The sequence below is a fragment of the Megalobrama amblycephala genome, linkage group LG7, assembly GCF_018812025.1.
Source record: "Megalobrama amblycephala isolate DHTTF-2021 linkage group LG7, ASM1881202v1, whole genome shotgun sequence".
Taxonomy (NCBI): Eukaryota; Metazoa; Chordata; class Actinopteri; order Cypriniformes; family Xenocyprididae; genus Megalobrama; species Megalobrama amblycephala.
Genome location: NC_063050.1, coordinates 16,592,400 through 16,610,375, shown reverse-complemented (window position 1 = coordinate 16,610,375; position 17,976 = coordinate 16,592,400). Strand labels below are relative to the sequence as shown.

General features: G+C 36.4%; 1 protein-coding gene across 1 annotated transcript; it reads right to left on the bottom strand.

Moving 5' to 3' along the window:
* Positions 1-1,273: 1,273 nt before the first annotated feature.
* si:dkey-121b10.7 (heparan sulfate glucosamine 3-O-sulfotransferase 6) lies at positions 1,274-17,531 on the bottom strand. Its single transcript, XM_048196150.1, has 2 exons — positions 16,374-17,531; positions 1,274-2,210 (listed from the first exon to the last, which is right to left on the bottom strand). Exons 1-2 carry the CDS (start codon positions 16,859-16,861, stop codon positions 1,592-1,594), a joined length of 1,107 nt encoding a protein of 368 aa, XP_048052107.1. The 5' UTR covers positions 16,862-17,531; the 3' UTR covers positions 1,274-1,591.
* Positions 17,532-17,976: the final 445 nt, after the last annotated feature.

Here is a 17,976-nt window from a genome sequence, read left to right as displayed (position 1 = left end):
TGTTATTCTGTTCAGTTTGAGATCGTTCTCAGCTGAATCAAGATGCAAACAAACAAACAAACAAAAAAAAAAATAGAAGCTATTTTAAATAACTCTAAATAACTCTGCTCAGATTACATATAGTCCCTCTCTACTTAGTGTTAAAGTTACACTGAAGCAGAGTTAAAATTAATGAGATAATTAAGTGATTAATTAAGTTATGATTGAGCATTAGTGATGAACACCTGCTGTTAACAAGCAGAATCACTGAAGAGAAACACAAGAACTACAACTGACTTCAGCCACAACCTTAGATGAAATCAACTAAAGATAAAAGACATAAAATCTAATTAAACAACTCCTCAAACAGCATGTTATCTCATTAACTTTAACTCTGCTTCAGTGTTATTTTAACTCTATGTAGAGGGAGGGACCATATGTTCTCTGAGCAGAGTTGATTTAACTCTGGGGATTTTGCTGTGTATACTTGAAAAAGCCTGTTTTAAATGCATTTAATGAGGAGGAGTGTTTGGGTGTTGAAGTAAAAATGCTTCAATGCATTAATTTGGGGTTTAAAAGACACTTAATATTTGAGTCGAGTGCGCTGATCAGATGAGAACAAAACTTGAGTTGAATAATGACACTATTGACACTGTCTTATGTAGAGCAGCTTATAGCTCAATTGAACTCATTTCATAATGAGTAACTTTACACAGTAAACTTTACACCCAACTGAATTGAATCAACACTGAAATGAATTAAGCTTGACTAAACTGAATCAACACTGAACTGAATTGAGCTGAATAACGACACTATAGTCTTTGTAGAGATGCTTTACAGCAGAATTTGTTGCATATTTGATGAAGTTTGCATCACTGATTCTGTTAATCTCTTTATTACTGTGAAGCTGCTTTAAAACAAGCTGTATTATATAAAGCGCTATATTACAGAGCTATGGAAGCTTGTTTCCGCCACTGAATAAAAAATAAAAAAGGTAATTGTGATTTTTTTCTCACAGTTGTGAGGTTACCTCTCGAAACTGACATTTTTCTCAGAATTGCGTGATATAAACTCGCAATTCTGAGAAAAAATTCAGTCTTTTTTTCCTCAGAATTGGACTTTATAACTCGCAATTGTGGGTCTATATCTCACAATTCTGAGAAAAGAAGTCAGAATTGCAAGTTTATATCTCGCAATTGCGAGAAAAATGTATTTCTTGTAATTGTGAGTTTATATCTCACAATAACTCGCAATTGTGAGTTTATCTCGCAATTTTGAGAAAAGAAGTCAGAATTGTAAGATAAAAAGCCGCAATTACCTTTTTTATTTTTTATTTAGTGGCAAAAACAAGCTTCCATACAGAGCCCCTAAAGTGACATGATGATGAAAAAGTATGAAATGGAAGGAAAAAATATATTTCAATGCTTTTGTGTTCTCTTGCAAAAGTTTTGTGTTTGTGATTTCAAAATTCTAAATTATTTTTGTTTCTCATTGTCTTTCTGGGCCAGTACACATTATATGCACTGTGAGCTTTGACTGTGCATAGAGTGAAATTCAGTAAGACCGTTTCATAGCTTTCTGCATTATCAAAAAGGGTCCTGGCTGCAGCTCTTTAGTCCCAGCCAAAGTCCTGCCCAGTCATCTGGTAGAACTTCATGTTGAAAGGCCTGTAGAAATCCCTGAGTCTGTGCAGCACCTCTGCCGGTATGTGCGGATGCGGTCGCCCTTTCGTCTTCCCCAGACATCGCGGTCTGCTGCTTCCTTCTGGCTTTTTGAGGCAGGGAAAGCCTTTAGTCTGGTTAAAGTAGAAGTGCTTATTGGTCACCACCCGTTTGAGTCCCAGAAAGTCCTGCACCCTGCCCATTTCTCCCGCGGGGTCCGTCACCAGCTTCTCGCCGCTCACGAAGAGAAGCTGCGATAGCGGGAAATACCTGAGCCAGTTCTCCAGGTGTTTGGCGTAGATGCCGATCCTCACGGCGCTCCAGGATGTGTCGATCAGACCCGTGGTGGAGTTCTTAAAGACCAAATTCTGGAAAGATGGCAAGCCGGGGTTTTTGGTCAGAGTCTGAGTGTAGTCCGACACGGCCCGGGTCACGGGATCACGGACCACCACGATGAGTTTAGTGCTGCGGCTCATGGAGAAAACTCGGGAAGGGGCTTCACGTGTGATGAAGTAGCTGGGTGTCTTCTCCATGGTGATCTGGCCGTCTAAAGTACGAGGCATTAGATTCCTACAAAAAAGAGAAAGTGACATCGGTCATAATGGAGGTCACTTTTATTAGAAGTCTGTGATCAAACATGGTTTCTAAAAGAGTTTTAAAGTGCTCGAATAATACTCATTTACAAGGATATACTGGTAGTCTGGTAGTATACATTTTTTACGTATACCCAGCTGTATACATAAAAGTTCTGCATCATATTGGCGTTTCGTCCCAGAGTGGATAAATCGGAAAATGACACCCTTACGTTTTCGTGTGTACAGCCAATACGTTTATTTTGTGAAACGATGATGTCATTACCCCACGTCTCGACTCTAGTCAGATATAGTTACGTCACACAACAGCAACAACAACAATAGTGGACTACATGCTTGTGTTCGTGCCACAGAAGCTACTGAGCCTATTAGCTTTACTAAAGTAAAGCTTTATTACTAAGCTTTACCAAAGTTTGTATTCGGCACGCAAGGTTTATGCTCATACTCTGGCTTCGTGTGGATGTGGCCTTAGTTACTGTCTTTTTTAAGCCCACCTCTCTGAAAAGCCTAGTCTGCTCTGATTGGTCAGCTGCCCAGTCTGTTGTGATTAATTGGCCAACCACTTGAAATGTAACACCCCTTACCGTAATCGAGCTTCAGCTCCTGAGGCTTCATGAGCAGCTGTAAGGTAACTATGGCGTTGATACCGGAAGTCCATACAATGTTTTTTGCCCTTGCAGTGAAAAATGCCCAACTTTTCCAAATGTTTTTGGAGGATGGGCCAAAGTTGCCTGTAGGCGGTCATTATGCACATGTGAAATGTGCAAATGTGTTTGTGAAATGAGCACGAGAGACTCGACTCACAGTTGATTCCAATGGAGTGCAACATTAGGATTCCAGAAGTAAAAATCTCATTCATTTTCTCTATAGGGGAACTAATTTTAAACCATAATTTATAAATCATTAAAGCCAGACATACTCTGAGCTACAAGGTTGTTAATCAATGGTATACTGTATGCTTCGGTAGAACATTTCAACTTATAATAATCGTGTTTAAAAATGGAATTCTTAAGGAAAAACTACATTACCCATGATTCTGCAAGAAAGAAAGAAATGGGGAAAATGCTTCCAGAACCAAGGCCGCTAAAAAGTTGGGCTGGTACTTTTGGCACTCGATAGAGTCTAATAAGGCACAATACTCAAATAAAATATGTGTGTGCATTGTGGGATTGTCTTTTCTTTTTACCCAAACATGAAGATTCTGTCATTATTTACCCACCCTCATGTTGTTTCAAGCCTGCATGACTTACATTTTTTCTGTGTAACAGAAGTCATATATTCTTGGAAGTGGCATGAGGATGAAAAAATGATGACAGAATTTTAGTTTTCGAAGAACTGTGCCTTTAGGAATACAATGCTGCATTAGAATCAGGCCAAAATCAAATGATGCTGCCTTTCAGAACAGCATTTGCATTTGGAGCGCACATAAATGTCGTCTAAGTAGGCAGCTCATTAGGTTTTGGGACAGAAACTATGTGTAGCTTCACCAAACAAAATATTGGACTGCAATTTTAAGCAATAATGCAAAATGAAAAACTTTATTAAAAGTGACCCTGGAGACATGATAATTGCCACCATTTTAGCTCTTGCCAGGGGATGAAGCTGTCACAAGTGTTCTGCATTTCAGCTCATTTTGATGAAAGATGTTCTTTTTATTATCAAATATAAAACAAGCACTTCTCTGATGAGGTCACTGTTGAATTACTCACTCTATCCTGAGTAATGCAAAGTGTTGTTAAATAAACATAAAAGTTGACGTTATTAAAAACCAGCCTTGTGAAATGAATGAGAAGGGAGTTGGTGAGTTGCTATAAAAGAAAGAAAAACACAAAACCATAACAGCTCTTAGCAGTCATTTCCTGATTGGTTTTGTCCCCAGAACGTCTGTCAGATGTGTCTTGATTTATCCAAAGCACGTTTCGTGCTGATTTTGTGAGATCCTCATTTAAAACATGAGGTTTGTTTTTACCACAAAGTGGAATGAATGCAGTTGTAATGTCACTGTAAAAAATTCACATTTAATTCAGTGTTACTTGCCATTTCTTTGTAATTAAATGTGAAATTTACTAGCAATTTGTGATTGAAATTTGTTTAAAAAAATCATAATTCTGAACAGCTTTTGCATTTATAAATTCATTTTATAAATTAATACATATAAACAAGTATAGATATATTATGGTTGTTGTTGGTTATAAAGGTTCATTTAATCTCCTCAATGAATGTCCAATAGCTCCAGCATCAAATGGAAAAGTCTCTACACTAACTCTCATTATTTCCATAGCGAACATATGTAGTAGATTAACTCTTCATTGGTCTGGGATGGCGTTTGGAAAGTGGTCGCTCTCTCTCTCTGTCTCTTCCTCTGAGGCTGGCCATCATCTCTTTGCCATGAGGCTAATACTGAACTCTAATGAGAATCATATTCCTCTATGAGAGCTTTACCACAGAGACGAGAATCAGAGGAATTAGGCCGACTGGTTATTTAGTGCCAGTGGCATGCTGACAGTGAAATAGACTGAAGGATAACATTGAAATTGGATTTGCCATATTATTTGACCCGCAATGCTCTTAAAGGAACAGTTCACCAAAAATTACAACATTTTGTCACTATTTATCCACTCTGGTATTATTCCAAAGTGTATTTAATTACTTAAGGAGAATTTATGAGGACTCTTCATGCATCGCTTGTTCAAACAATGATCATTTTTAGTTTGTTAAAGTCTCCATGAAATCAAAATGGACAATTCTTGAGTTTTTAATGGAATATTGTTTCATGCCGACTTTAAGCTCTAAGAAAATTAAATTAAAAAAAAATAACCATAAAATTAGCCCATGCAACTTCTGAAGCCATACAATAACTGAAATGTAACTATTCCAATCATGCAGCATTTCTTTAAAATTTCTTTAAGTGTTTCAAGTATCTTTACATGATGCATGTTCCCAGTGCCTGCTTTTAGAGATGTGATCTTGAAGCATTACATGCAAACCTTTTAAAGTGGATTCACAATGTCATGGTTAATGTCAATGTTGTCATTCTCACCCTGCATCTAAAGTGCAAGCACTGTTTGGCTATGTACACACAGCTAAGTGCATGTTTAATTCAGAGTAATCAAGCTAATGGAAGCCATAATGACACTGGCCGTGTCTGCTGACATCATGTTTACGCTGGGGAGAGCAAGCTGGTAATCATTGAATAGTTTGGGTTTTTCTCAATTCACGCCAATGGCCCACACACTCTGGTCCATCCATTTGATCTCCAAAGAAGCATAGCAAGATAAAGCCCTCATTTTGACCAGGTTTGCAAACGCAGCTGACTAGCGACCTCTGACAACCTTTGATCTCTCGCCAATTGTGTGCTTGTGTGTTTTGTTCTTGATCGGGAGGCTTTGAAGCAGCTGCTGTTACCTGTGTGGTTGTCAAGGTGATGAAGCGGCTAGCATCCATGCTGTTTGTTTTGATCACACCTAGCACAGCGTTAGTAGTTAGCATCTGGGCCGGGAATGTGGGAGTACATGTGAGCTTATCAGCTCAGAACCTGGCAACAATTTATTTCTGTTTACTAGTACAGAAGGCACGGCTGCGGGTGGCCTGGTGCAAAAAAAGGGCCTCTAAAAATATCAACAAACTCAGTTTGATTGGTTATGAAATAAGCCTTAAAATGTTAAGAAAAATACATTAACATTGTTGTTCTAACATATCTGAACATCCTTACAGCAAAATAAATTCACTTGATAAACAAAACTGCATGTATTTTGTCACTGGTAGAAATCATAATCACATGATCAACTACATAATCAACTATTTCTAGTTCAAAAATAGATGATAGATAGATAGATAGATAGATAGATAGATAGATAGATAGATAGATAGATAGATAGATAGATAGACAAACGGATAAACAGACAGACAGACAGACAGACAGACAGACAGACAGACAGACAGATAGACAGATAGATAGATAGATAGATAGATAGATAGATAGATAGATAGATAGATAGATAGATAGATAGATAGATAGATAGATAGACAGACAGACAGACAAACGGATAAACAGACAGACAGACAGACAGATAGTGGGTACGGAAAGTATTCAGACCCCCTTAAATTTTTCACTCTTTGTTATATTGCAGCCATTTGCTAAATTTTTTGCAGATTTATTAAAAAAGAAAAACTGAAATATCACATGGTCCTAAGTATTCAGACCCTTTGCTGTGACACTTATATATTTAACTCAGGTGCTGTCCATTTCTTCTGATCATCCTTGAGATGGTTCTACACCTTCATTTGAGTCCAGCTGTGTTTGATTATACTGATTGGACTTGATTAGGAAAGCCACACACCTGTCTATATAAGACACATGAAAGCCCACATGGAGTTTGCTAAAAAAACTTGGACTCCAAGATGGTGAGAAATAAGATTCTCTGGTCTGATGAGACCAAGATGGAACTTTTTGGCCTTAATTCTAAGCGGTATGTGTGGAGAAAACCAGGCACTGCTCATCACCTGTCCAATACAGTCCCAACAGTGAAGCATGGTGGTGGCAGCATCATGCTTTGGGGGTGTTTTTCAGCTGCAGGGACCGGACGACTGGTTGCAATCGAGGGAAAGATGAATGCGGCCAAGTACAGGGATATCCTGGACGAAAACCTTCTCCAGAGTGCTCAGGACCTCAGACTGGGCCAAAGGTTTACCTTCCAACAAGACAATGACCCTAAGCACACAGCTAAAATAACGAAGGAGTAGCTTCACAACAACTCTGTGACTGTTCTTGAATGGCCCAGCCAGAGCCCTGACTTAAACCCAATTGAGCATCTCTGGAGAGACCTAAAAATGGCTGTCCACCAACGTTTACCATCCAACCTGACAGAACTGGAGAGGATCTGCAAGGAGGAATGGCAGAGGATCCCCAAATCCAGGTGTGAAAAACTTGTTGCATCTTTCCCAAAGAGACTCATGGCTGTATTATATCAAAAGGGTGCTTCTACTAAATACTGAGCAAAGGGTCTGAATACTTAGGACCATGTGATATTTCAGTTTTTCTTTTTTAATAAATCTGCAAAAATGTCAACAATTCTGTGTTTTTCTGTCAATATGGAGTGCTGTGTGTACATTAATGAGGGAAAAAAAATGAACTTAAATGATTTTAGCAAATATCTGCAATATAACAAAGAGTGAAAAATTTAAGGGGGTCTGAATACTTTCCGTACCCACTGTAGAGATAGACAGACAGACAGATAGACAGATAGATAGACAGATAGATAGATAGATAGATAGATAGATAGATAGATAGATAGATAGATAGATAGATAGATAGATAGATAGATAGATAGATAGATAGATAGATAGATAGATAGATAGATAGATAGATAGATAGATAGATAGATAGATAGATAGATAGATAGATAGATAGATAGATAGATAGATAGATAGATAGATAGATAGATAGATAGATAGATAGATAGATAGATAGATAGATAGATAGATAGATAGATAGATAGATAGATAGATAGATAGATAGATAGATAGATAGATAGATAGATAGATAGATAGATAGATAGATAGATAGATAGATAGATAGATAGATAGATAGATAGATAGATAGATAGATAGATAGATAGATAGATAGATTTTTTTTTTATCTTTAATTTTATTTATTTTGAATTTTATTCATTTATTTTTACTCCCATGAAAAATCTGCATCACTTACAGTACACAATAAAAATCTGTTTTGTTGTAAAGAATATTCCTGAAAAATTATTAACAAAAGAACATGGTTTCATACCGGACACCACACAAATATACTGACTGACCACCACTGTTTGGTTTAGATTTCTGTGGGTTACTTTTCAAAATATTCAAATACATTTTTTAACCAAAAACATGCTGAACTATAAAAAAAGAGACAATAAACAAAGTGCGGTAAGTCATGCCTGATTACACGACAAGCTCTTCCTATTTTACCTCTTCCTCTTAGCTGTTTGCATTACACATCTCATAACAGAGCGGGATCTTCTCTCCTTTATTTAAATGAACCACCATATATCAGAGGAAAACATCCAGACAGAACACCCCCTGTGTCTGGCAGCAGTGACCCGGGATGTTCCTGTATGATCTCTGCCACATCTGGCAGCAATGAGTCTCAGGGAGGAAGTTGCTTCCCATTAAGGGCTCACCATGGGCCTGAAACGAGTCTCTGAAATGTTGATTTGTCCAATATTTGAAAGGACAAAATTAAAAAGTTATCTCAACTGAAGCAAGTAAAACTCAAAAAAGCCCATGCAAAAAATGTAAATTTTACAAAATACATGTTACAAAGATCTTTTATTGTATATTATCATATACAATTAGCATCTTATTTTAATTTTCTATTTGTATATTTTATTTTTGTAACACAGTGGTCAGTTGTTGAATTTATTTGTGGTCTATAAATTGACTAATTGAATGATTGATTGATTGATTGACATGCTGAAAGATTACATTTTTACATTTTACTGAAAAAAAAAAAAAAAACCTGTAAAAAACAAGTATTAATAATTGAAATAATAATGTAGATTAAAATAATTTTAGATTTTAATAATTTTTGGTGGTATTTGAGTGATAAAAACAATCTGTCAGTGGGGTAATCAAAAATTACTTGTTTAAATTCTAATTTGTTTTAAAAACTAAAAACCCATAAGTATATATCCAGAAACCACTATATGTGACATAAAATATTCTGTGGTCCCACACTCTTCAGACTGTTTGAATGCACCAAAAAACTGTATATAGACACAGCGCTCAGTTAAGTGCACACTGTAGCGAGGACGGCAGGACCTTCTTATTGAGAACACATTGAGGACACAGGCTTGTCATTACAGAGCAAATGGGAGCTTCTAGAAACTGTGGGAAGCAATTAAATGTCAGCTGGAAATAACAAGTAAAGCACCATAAAAACTGCTCAAACATGCAAACGGACAGAAAACAAGAGACAAAACACGCCCTTAGGGAAGAAAAATCACAGAGGAGTCCTCTTGAACATCTCAATTGTTTCTTTTAGACATCAATTAGATTAAATAGAGACTTCTTCACAGTTTTATCTCCTGAGAACAGATCCTAGTGATCTAGTGTCTCCTCTAGACTTTCTGTCACACCTTACAAAGAATTTAATATGAACTCAAGACCAAATGATCTGAGCTTTTCTCCAAATGACTGCTAGAGGAAAGTTGGTACTTGAGCTCTTTATTAAGCTCTGAAAGAGAAACATCGGAGCAATAAAATATTTTAATTTTAGAAACATTTAGCCTGCTCTGAAACATCAGGTTTTAACTCTGCATGTGTGGCATAGAAGGAAAGCCACAGGTCAAAGGAGAAACCGGGATTTAAATGCTGACATCCTCGAAAGAGAGGGAGGTCCCGCATTAACAGGAAACAGACTAGCGGCAAATCAGAATGTGTGTGTGTGTGTGTGTGTGTGTGTGTGTGTGCTTATGAGAGAGACGGAAACTAATTGCCCTTCCTATCATGTGGGAAAATCAGCAGTGCTGCTGTGAGTGTGTTTGCGTGGGTTTATCTGTGAAGCAGCAGCCGGATGACCACACCCAAAGATGAAGACACAATAGCAGAAAAAGACAACTACAGTTGTATTTAAACATTGCCTTCTTAAATTCTATCTGAAATAGAAATCTATATTGGATGACATGGGAGTAAATTATCAGGAAAATTTTATTTGAAAGTGAACTAATCCTTTAAAGTTACTTACACAACGTGTATCTTACATGAATATAATTATATTGAAAATGATATTATTGCTGCTTCTATAGACATCAGTGTGTATTTTACAAGCTCTAAATGTATTGTTTTGTTAGTACTCATGTGTTTTTAAATGTCTGAAACCTAAAATAAACAGTATGTAGTTGAAAACACTGCATATTTGTGATATATGAAAAGCGCAGAGAGGTTCGTCTCTGGCTCACCGCCAGCCAAAGCGCGCAAGCACGTTTGAATTTGGCAGTTGATCACATGATGCACTGAACGTTCTAATCACAGCGGTGTGATCGTACGCATCAAAGGGTTAATAATCTCATCCATGAACATGATTTCTGACCGAGTCCTGTCAGATTCTTTTCCCCTGGCTGTGAGGTGAAGACGACATGATTCCACGCTCAATCTCGGCGTAATCAAGCTACGCCTTTGTTTTGAATAGGTGACCTCTAGTGGTGAAAAGTTACATATTGTGCCTTTAAGTAATGAATCAAATCATTTTATAAAATTTATAATATAAAGAGCTTTTTCTCTAATAGGCTCCCAACTCTCAACTGGAACATGCTGCCAATTGAAATAAAAGCAGTACATGGCATTTAAAATATCTTAATAATAATAATAATAATAGATATCAATTATATTTTTTTATTTATTTATTTATAATAAAGTATGTAATTAAATACTTACAAATATTTTAATTATATATGTTAAGATTTTTATTGGAAATATTCATTTTTACCATTTATTTACACATCGCCATTCTTTCTTCTTGCACAGAAACCACAAAATGTATATTTCTAAAACATCAAAACACTGAACGCACTGCAAATCCACCTACATCCTCCTGAATAGTCTCTGAAGCCCTGGCAGGATGTGCTTCCTTTTCTTCCTGCTTTTTAATCTGCTTCTGAGGCTCCTAATTATCTAATCAGACTGGCTGAAAATTTTAGATATTAAGTGTTTGATGTTGTGTTAAGGATCAGTCACAGGAAACAACAAGGAGGAAGAAATCCTTGGCTGCAGATCACCGGTGGTCAGAGTGGATGTTTTGGCAATGGCCGTTCCTAATGCTGGATGATATAATATTTCTGGTGGGCAGCAAAACTGGCCATAGATTTCAGAAATCTGATTGCAGATGGTACATTGCTGGTAAACAAGTAAATCAGTCAATGAAAACTGACATTCAGCATTGCATCATTTGCATAAAGGTTAAACTTGCTATAAACTAAGCTATAAAACTTTGTTTGCATTAAGTTTTGCACTAAAAGTTATACAGTGATTAAAGTACTGTACATTTAATGCATCTGAGATTCAGGATGTGTCACAGTTTCTGGAAATAGTCCAGTATCAGGACATTGCTAAATGCCCACAAACGCCTGACATAAATTTACGGTATAAATTTGGCAGGAGGACCCTGGGAAAAAAGACCTGGCACAATATTCAATGAACTATATGTTATGGCGGTGTGTGCAGTGAATACTGTTTCTGTGACAAATGTGTAATTGCTGACTGAACTGAAGCCAAAGAGCAGAATTACATTTATAAAACCGATGTAAATTTATATGAGACCAGATAGCGTCTCTAGCTAGAAGTTACAATGCACACATGAAGGAATATAAAAGTAAAAACAGATCGTACAATGGAAATCTGTTCAAATATGCGCCACACAGAATTTTAAGTGACTCAATATGGAGTGTGTAGCAGCATAATGAACCTTTAAGACCAGCCTAGAGGAAACCACATCCCTGGCTTGGTTAACAGCCCACCGTATGTGCAGCTTTAACAGTCAGTCGCAGAAGAACAACTGCAGCTGCAGAATTGGGAGGTTAGTATGATTAGTGTCTTCAAATACTTTTTTTTTTTGCCTGATTAATCGTACTTTTCTTGTTGGAAGTATTCAGAAGGAACAGACTGGGCTTTTCTCTATAGCATGTCTGTATTTCAGCAGTAAAAGTCTAGGCATTTCTGCTGAGAAGCCATGCGTCAAAAACAACTATCTATGCCGTTGTGGGTTGGTGAACAGCTTGGGACAAGCCAAGGCTTTCTTTCTCTTGGCCTAGACTCTAACTTACCCACTGAATACCTCCAAGTTGTTTCTTAGGAAATGATTATCCAGCTAACCACATCATAAAAAAACTAAACAAAAATTAAATAAAAATCACAAGCAAAGCAAAGCTAAACACATTTCTCACAGTCAGGTGTGTCCATAAAAGACACAGAAAGTCAAAAACAAGCACTATAGTCAACTAACTAGTTGATTAAGCTAGCCAATCAGAAACCCTCTCTGCCAGTCATGATTTTGCATATTCAGATTTGCTGACAGGATTGGCTTAAGTATGTTTGAAGGGTGGGGTTTGAAGAGAGGGCATGCCAATAAAATGAGCTTATAAAGCTTTTCCTGTGATTATCAAATTAGTAAATTAATGAAACACTCTTAAAAATAAAGGTTTCAAAAGGGGGGTACCATAGAAGAACCATTTTTGGTTCCCCAAGGAACCTTTCAATGATCAGAACATTTTAATAATCTGAAGAACCTTTTTCCACTATAAAGAACCTTTTGTGGAATGGAAAGATTCCATGGATTCTTCACAAAACCATCGATGACAATAAAGAACCTTCATTTTTTTTTTAAAAGTCTAGGCCTCCCTTCCAATGCTATTTCTTTTTATATCTATCTGAGATATATCTGAGATCTAATAAGATTGTTTAGTGCCATATATAAGCAGATCTTCTTTAAGTATTATCTATAGATCCTACATTTGGTGCAACAAATTGTTTTAGTCATTTTCATCAGTTGCTTCCTCCAAAAATGACCTGGCTCTTATTCTTCATTACGAGGCTGTGAGTCACTCTGAGGATATAGATAACACATCTATCTCTGTACTGCACCGTTGATGTGTGGCGTGATGGTTTCTTCCACACCACTACCCTCAGCCCTGATCAATCAATGGCTAGTTTAATGTTAGAGACCCGGGTCATATGGGAAATCAAGCGTGTTAAATCGCCTCTCTGACATCATGAAATGTATGGCTTTAAAATCCAAATTGAATGTGTAATGCGAAATGTAAATGTATTCATTAACATGAAAGACAGGTTAAGTGAAGAACAATTTGCTTTTGTGTGGAATGGATTGAGTGCTAATGCTTTTTCTAAGACAATTTGTTAGAATTCTAGTTGTTTTAATTATTTTTTATGACAACTTTGCATAAAATAAATAAACAAACACAAATCTTTCTATCTAAATTATTAAATAATGAAATTTACTAATATATATATATATATATATATATATATATATAACCACATTTACCTTCTGCTTTAGGGATCAATTTCAGTCATTTAAATATCTCTCCTCCTCATTTCTAAGGGCCTTCTGTTACACAGCACTCACAAGACAACAAGGAGATAAACCTATCTAACACAAAAAGGGAGTATTCTCTTAACGCAGGTCTTAAAACATACTGTAAACCTTTATAGCCAAGCACCTTGGAGCATCATAAAGAATCTCAAGAGCTGAAAAGGCAGCAGCAGTTTGTCAGAAAGATTGAATATGCACAGGTTAATTATCTGTCTCTATGCCTAAGTGCAATAAAGTTGGTTAAGGAAGAATCGATAAGCATCACGTCTGCACACATCATTGATTGGGAGGTGACTTTTATTCCACATGGTGATTTATGGAGTCATGAAAAGGTGCTACCAGAGTCAGGTGGGGGAGGAAGGATTATTATGGATAATGAACAGAATTAAGAACATGTAATGCAATCAGAACATATTAGCAAAGAAAAAAATAGTAAAAAAAAGAAGAAGATTTTTATGCTCTTTAGTTTATAGAGATTACAATTCTTCATTAAATTATATAATCATGAAATTAATTCATATTTTTATTATTACATTATATTAGAAATTATGAATGTATTAATTATAATGTAATATTATACTTTTAAATAAATATTTATTTTATTTAATATAATATATAATTATTTTTTATTTAATTTGCATAATACAAATTAATATTTACTTACTTTTCTCATAATAATGAATAATTAATACTAGGGCTGTCAAGCGATTAATCGCGATTAATCGCATATAAAATAAAAGTTTGAGTTTGCCTAATATATGTGTGAGTACTGTGTGTAATTATTATGTATATATAAATACACACACATTCATGTATATATTTGAGAAATATTTACAAGTATATGTATTTATTTATATTGTTATATAATTTATATTATATATAAATAAAAATATTTTGTACATAAATAACATATTTCTCTTAAATATATACATTAATTTGTGTGTATTTATATATACATAATAATTAACCCACATATATTACGCTAACTCAAACTTTTATTTTGTATACGATTAATCGCGATTAATCGTTTGACAGCCCTAATTAATACTTAATAAATATATTTTTTAAATACAATGAAAAGCATTTAGAAAATGTTCACTTTATTAGAATACTATTAATCAAAATAAAATATAATCAAAATAAAATCTTTGACCAAACACCTGTATGTAATGTATACAATATTTGTAGGGTAATGTAGCAATCATTTGTACAATATTTCACATGGGCAACAGTCATGACCTTTTAATAAGTAAAGTATATGAGCACCTGGTCACTTACAAAGCTTGTGTGCTTTCTCTCTCCCTCTCACAAACACACAGTGGCCATGTGACAAAGCTCGTCCATGTAGGGCTTCAAGCTGGCACGCACAATGGCTCAGCTGTCATTACACATCTGCACACACACAGGATACCCGTGGTGTTGACAAGGCTGATATTGAATTATACGTTACAAAAACCCTGTACATGGGTAGTTTGTTTACATAAGGCTGTCACCACATGCTGGAACAAATGTGTGTGCAAGAGCGAGAAAGAGAGAGAAATCATCAAACTAAGCCTCAAAGTCTTCAGCAGAGAGGAAATGCATCATAAACGGCCCATATCCATGATTATTAAGGGAATATTTTACTCCATAATAAAAATTCTATCATCTCACCCTCATGTCATTCCAAACCCATAGATGTTCTCTGAAAAAATAACAGCAGTTATTTTGGAAAGTGAGTAAATAATAGAATTTTCATTTTGGGCCTTAGTATTTCTCGAAAGATGTGTTTAAGACTGTATATTTCCCATTTGTCGGATTTCAGATTGGATGACGTGGAGATGAGCGACAGACAGATGAGAGAAAGAGAGACAGTCAATCCACAGACATTATATTGGCAGAGGGCTGAATGTCCTGCCAATGAGACATGGCTCTAAACTGGCTAGGTTATTGACAGCTGATATTAATGAACCAAGTGGCATTAAAATAGAGAGTCTAAACATGCAGTTTTGAAAGAAGTCTCAGTGTGTAAACTCTTTTGAGGAGTTAATTAAACCAATGATCTCTGCTGGAAGATTTTACGACGAGTGCTGCATATGCATTTCGGTCTAGATAAATTACACTGTCTGTTATAAAATTGGGCTACTGTGAGATGAAACATCTGGTGGCTCACTTGATTACCACTCTTAAGATTTTAAGTGGGTATCTTGGATAAAGAAAATTGCAGTCTCCAAGAATCAAAATCATAGGCAGAGTTTACATAGACAGATAAGGCTATTTTTTGTGATTGGTTTGTAACGCAGTACAGGTAGCGAATTTCGACCCCCTGACAAATTATTACCCCCCGTCGTTGAATTTGCTACCTGATTGCCTAATTCTAACCCCACTCCCAATCCTAAACCAATATGGGGGGTAATAATTTGGCGGGGGTCAGAATTCGGTTAATCTAAACCCCACCCACCTACTCCTAAACCTACCAATACTAGGGGGGTAATAATCTGGCAGGGGGTCGAAACACAACACCGGCACTTTTGTTTTTTAATGTGTAGCATACCTTCACTTTTTTGTTTTTGCGTTTCCCACTTCGAGCTCTGGTGGTACTAGAATGGTTGGTTGCCAGGGCATTGGTTGCTAAGGAGTGGTTGTTAGCACGTTGCTATGCAGTTACTGGGGGAGAGTGGTTGCTATGGAGATTAGTTACATGCTGGCCCGAGTCAAATAAATAAATGACAAAACATATTTCTCAGTTTCTGTGAGAGGCGTTGATGCTTCAACGCAAAGTGGTTCAAAAAAGTAAAAAAAAATAAAAATAAAAAGGTCACTGTATTAGATACAGCATATCAAAACCATATAGCATCTGCAAATATACCGTTATTTCTTTAAGAAAAATGCCATTATTCTGGTATTGCAAAGGCATTTATAAATTTACACGTGTGCCTTAAGTGTCCATGCAACATGTTATGTCTGTATACTGAATTTGAACACATTTAGGGGTTTTGATAATACCTCGCCCTATATAGTAAAAGCGATACTATTATTCACAACTATTAGCAGACGACGTACCTGTACCACTGAAGACCCTTCTCATAGAACCTGTCAAAGAAGTGCGGCTCTGCGCCCACGGCTCTCACATCTGGATGAACGCGCAGGAACTCCAGAAGCGCGCGCGTTCCCCCCTTTTTCACGCCGATAATAATCGCCTGAGGAAACTCTTTGGTGCCAAAATTGTTTGACACAGAAATATTGTTGTAAGTGTCATAGCCTAAGCCTCGCTGCCTCTTCTCATCTTCCACGTCTGTCGCATCCTGATCGGGGAGTTCGCGTACGATGGAGCCGTTCCAGTGCGCGTCCGGCTGGAGTTTCTTCCCTTCCTTCGGGAAAAGTTTGCTTCTGAAACTTTGATGGACGTACAGTGGACTCGGTATGGAATCGCAGTATCCAGTGAGACAGTAGAATAAATAGGTGAATATAAGGAGCATGGTAAAGAACACGGACACCTTGGAATGCGCTTTCAGGTGTCCGAAGTCGAAAGTCGTTGTCCAACATCCCATGAGTGTCTTTGCTTCGCAAGAAATAACACGTTAAACGGAGGAATCATGCCGTATTAAATGTAAAAGAATAACTTTTGGTTGCAAGACTAAACATTTAGTGAGATTTACTGTTTTTTGCGCCTCAGAAACACTAAATCAACTGCACGCCATATTTGCACGATCATGTCTTATACAGAGACGTCACATAACGAATTATAAATTGTCATGTTCTTTTTGTTGGACTGATATGACTTCTTTGGCTTGGTCTCTCGCAGTCGTGCAGCTTCGGGTGGCCAGGGTTACCCATTCATCTCCCACCCGTTTCTGGTGTGAATCCACGCCCTGCCTTCGGAGTCCCACCCCTTTTGCTCAAATTACTTTTATGACTATCCTAAGCAGTTACAAATCCATTAAGCACCATACAATCGATGAGAGCTAGAGAGCTTATTTTTTGCGGATAAGAAAAGAACAGGTCAAAGTTCACATCCCTTACTGCATAATAGTGAAATGTTATCTCAGGTATTTTTATGGCATGTACTTTCCTTCATAGGCTGCAGTGTGAGGCAGTACAAATGAAGAGGTCAGTGAGGGAGCAACACCTGTCCTGGAGGCCACACACTCAGCGGAGACAGTCTGTTCCTTGATCTGGTCTCTGTAGACGTAAAAATCACAATCACTTCATTTATTGCAAACACACACACTGCAAAACTCATTTTTAAAGTACTTTATTGGTATGATTGTGACCGTAGTTGCAATAAAATAAATAATAGCAATATGAAAATAACAAAAGAAAATAAAAAATAAAAAAGAAATAAACCAGGGGTTTCTAAACTTTTTAAATGAAAAAATTAAACCTCAAATGTGACCCTGGACCAAAAAATAAGTCATAAGTCGCAAGGGTATATTTGTAGAAATAGCCAACAATACATTGTATGGGTCAAAATTGTAGATTTTTCTTTTATGCCAATGTTCCATGATGATATTTTGTAAATTTACTACCATAAATATATAAAAAATTTATTTTTGTGAGTGGATATGTGTTGCTAAGAACTTCATTTGGACAACTTTAAAGGCAATTTTCTCAATATTTAGATTTTTTTTTTTTTTTTTTTTTTTTGCATCCTCAGATTTCAGAT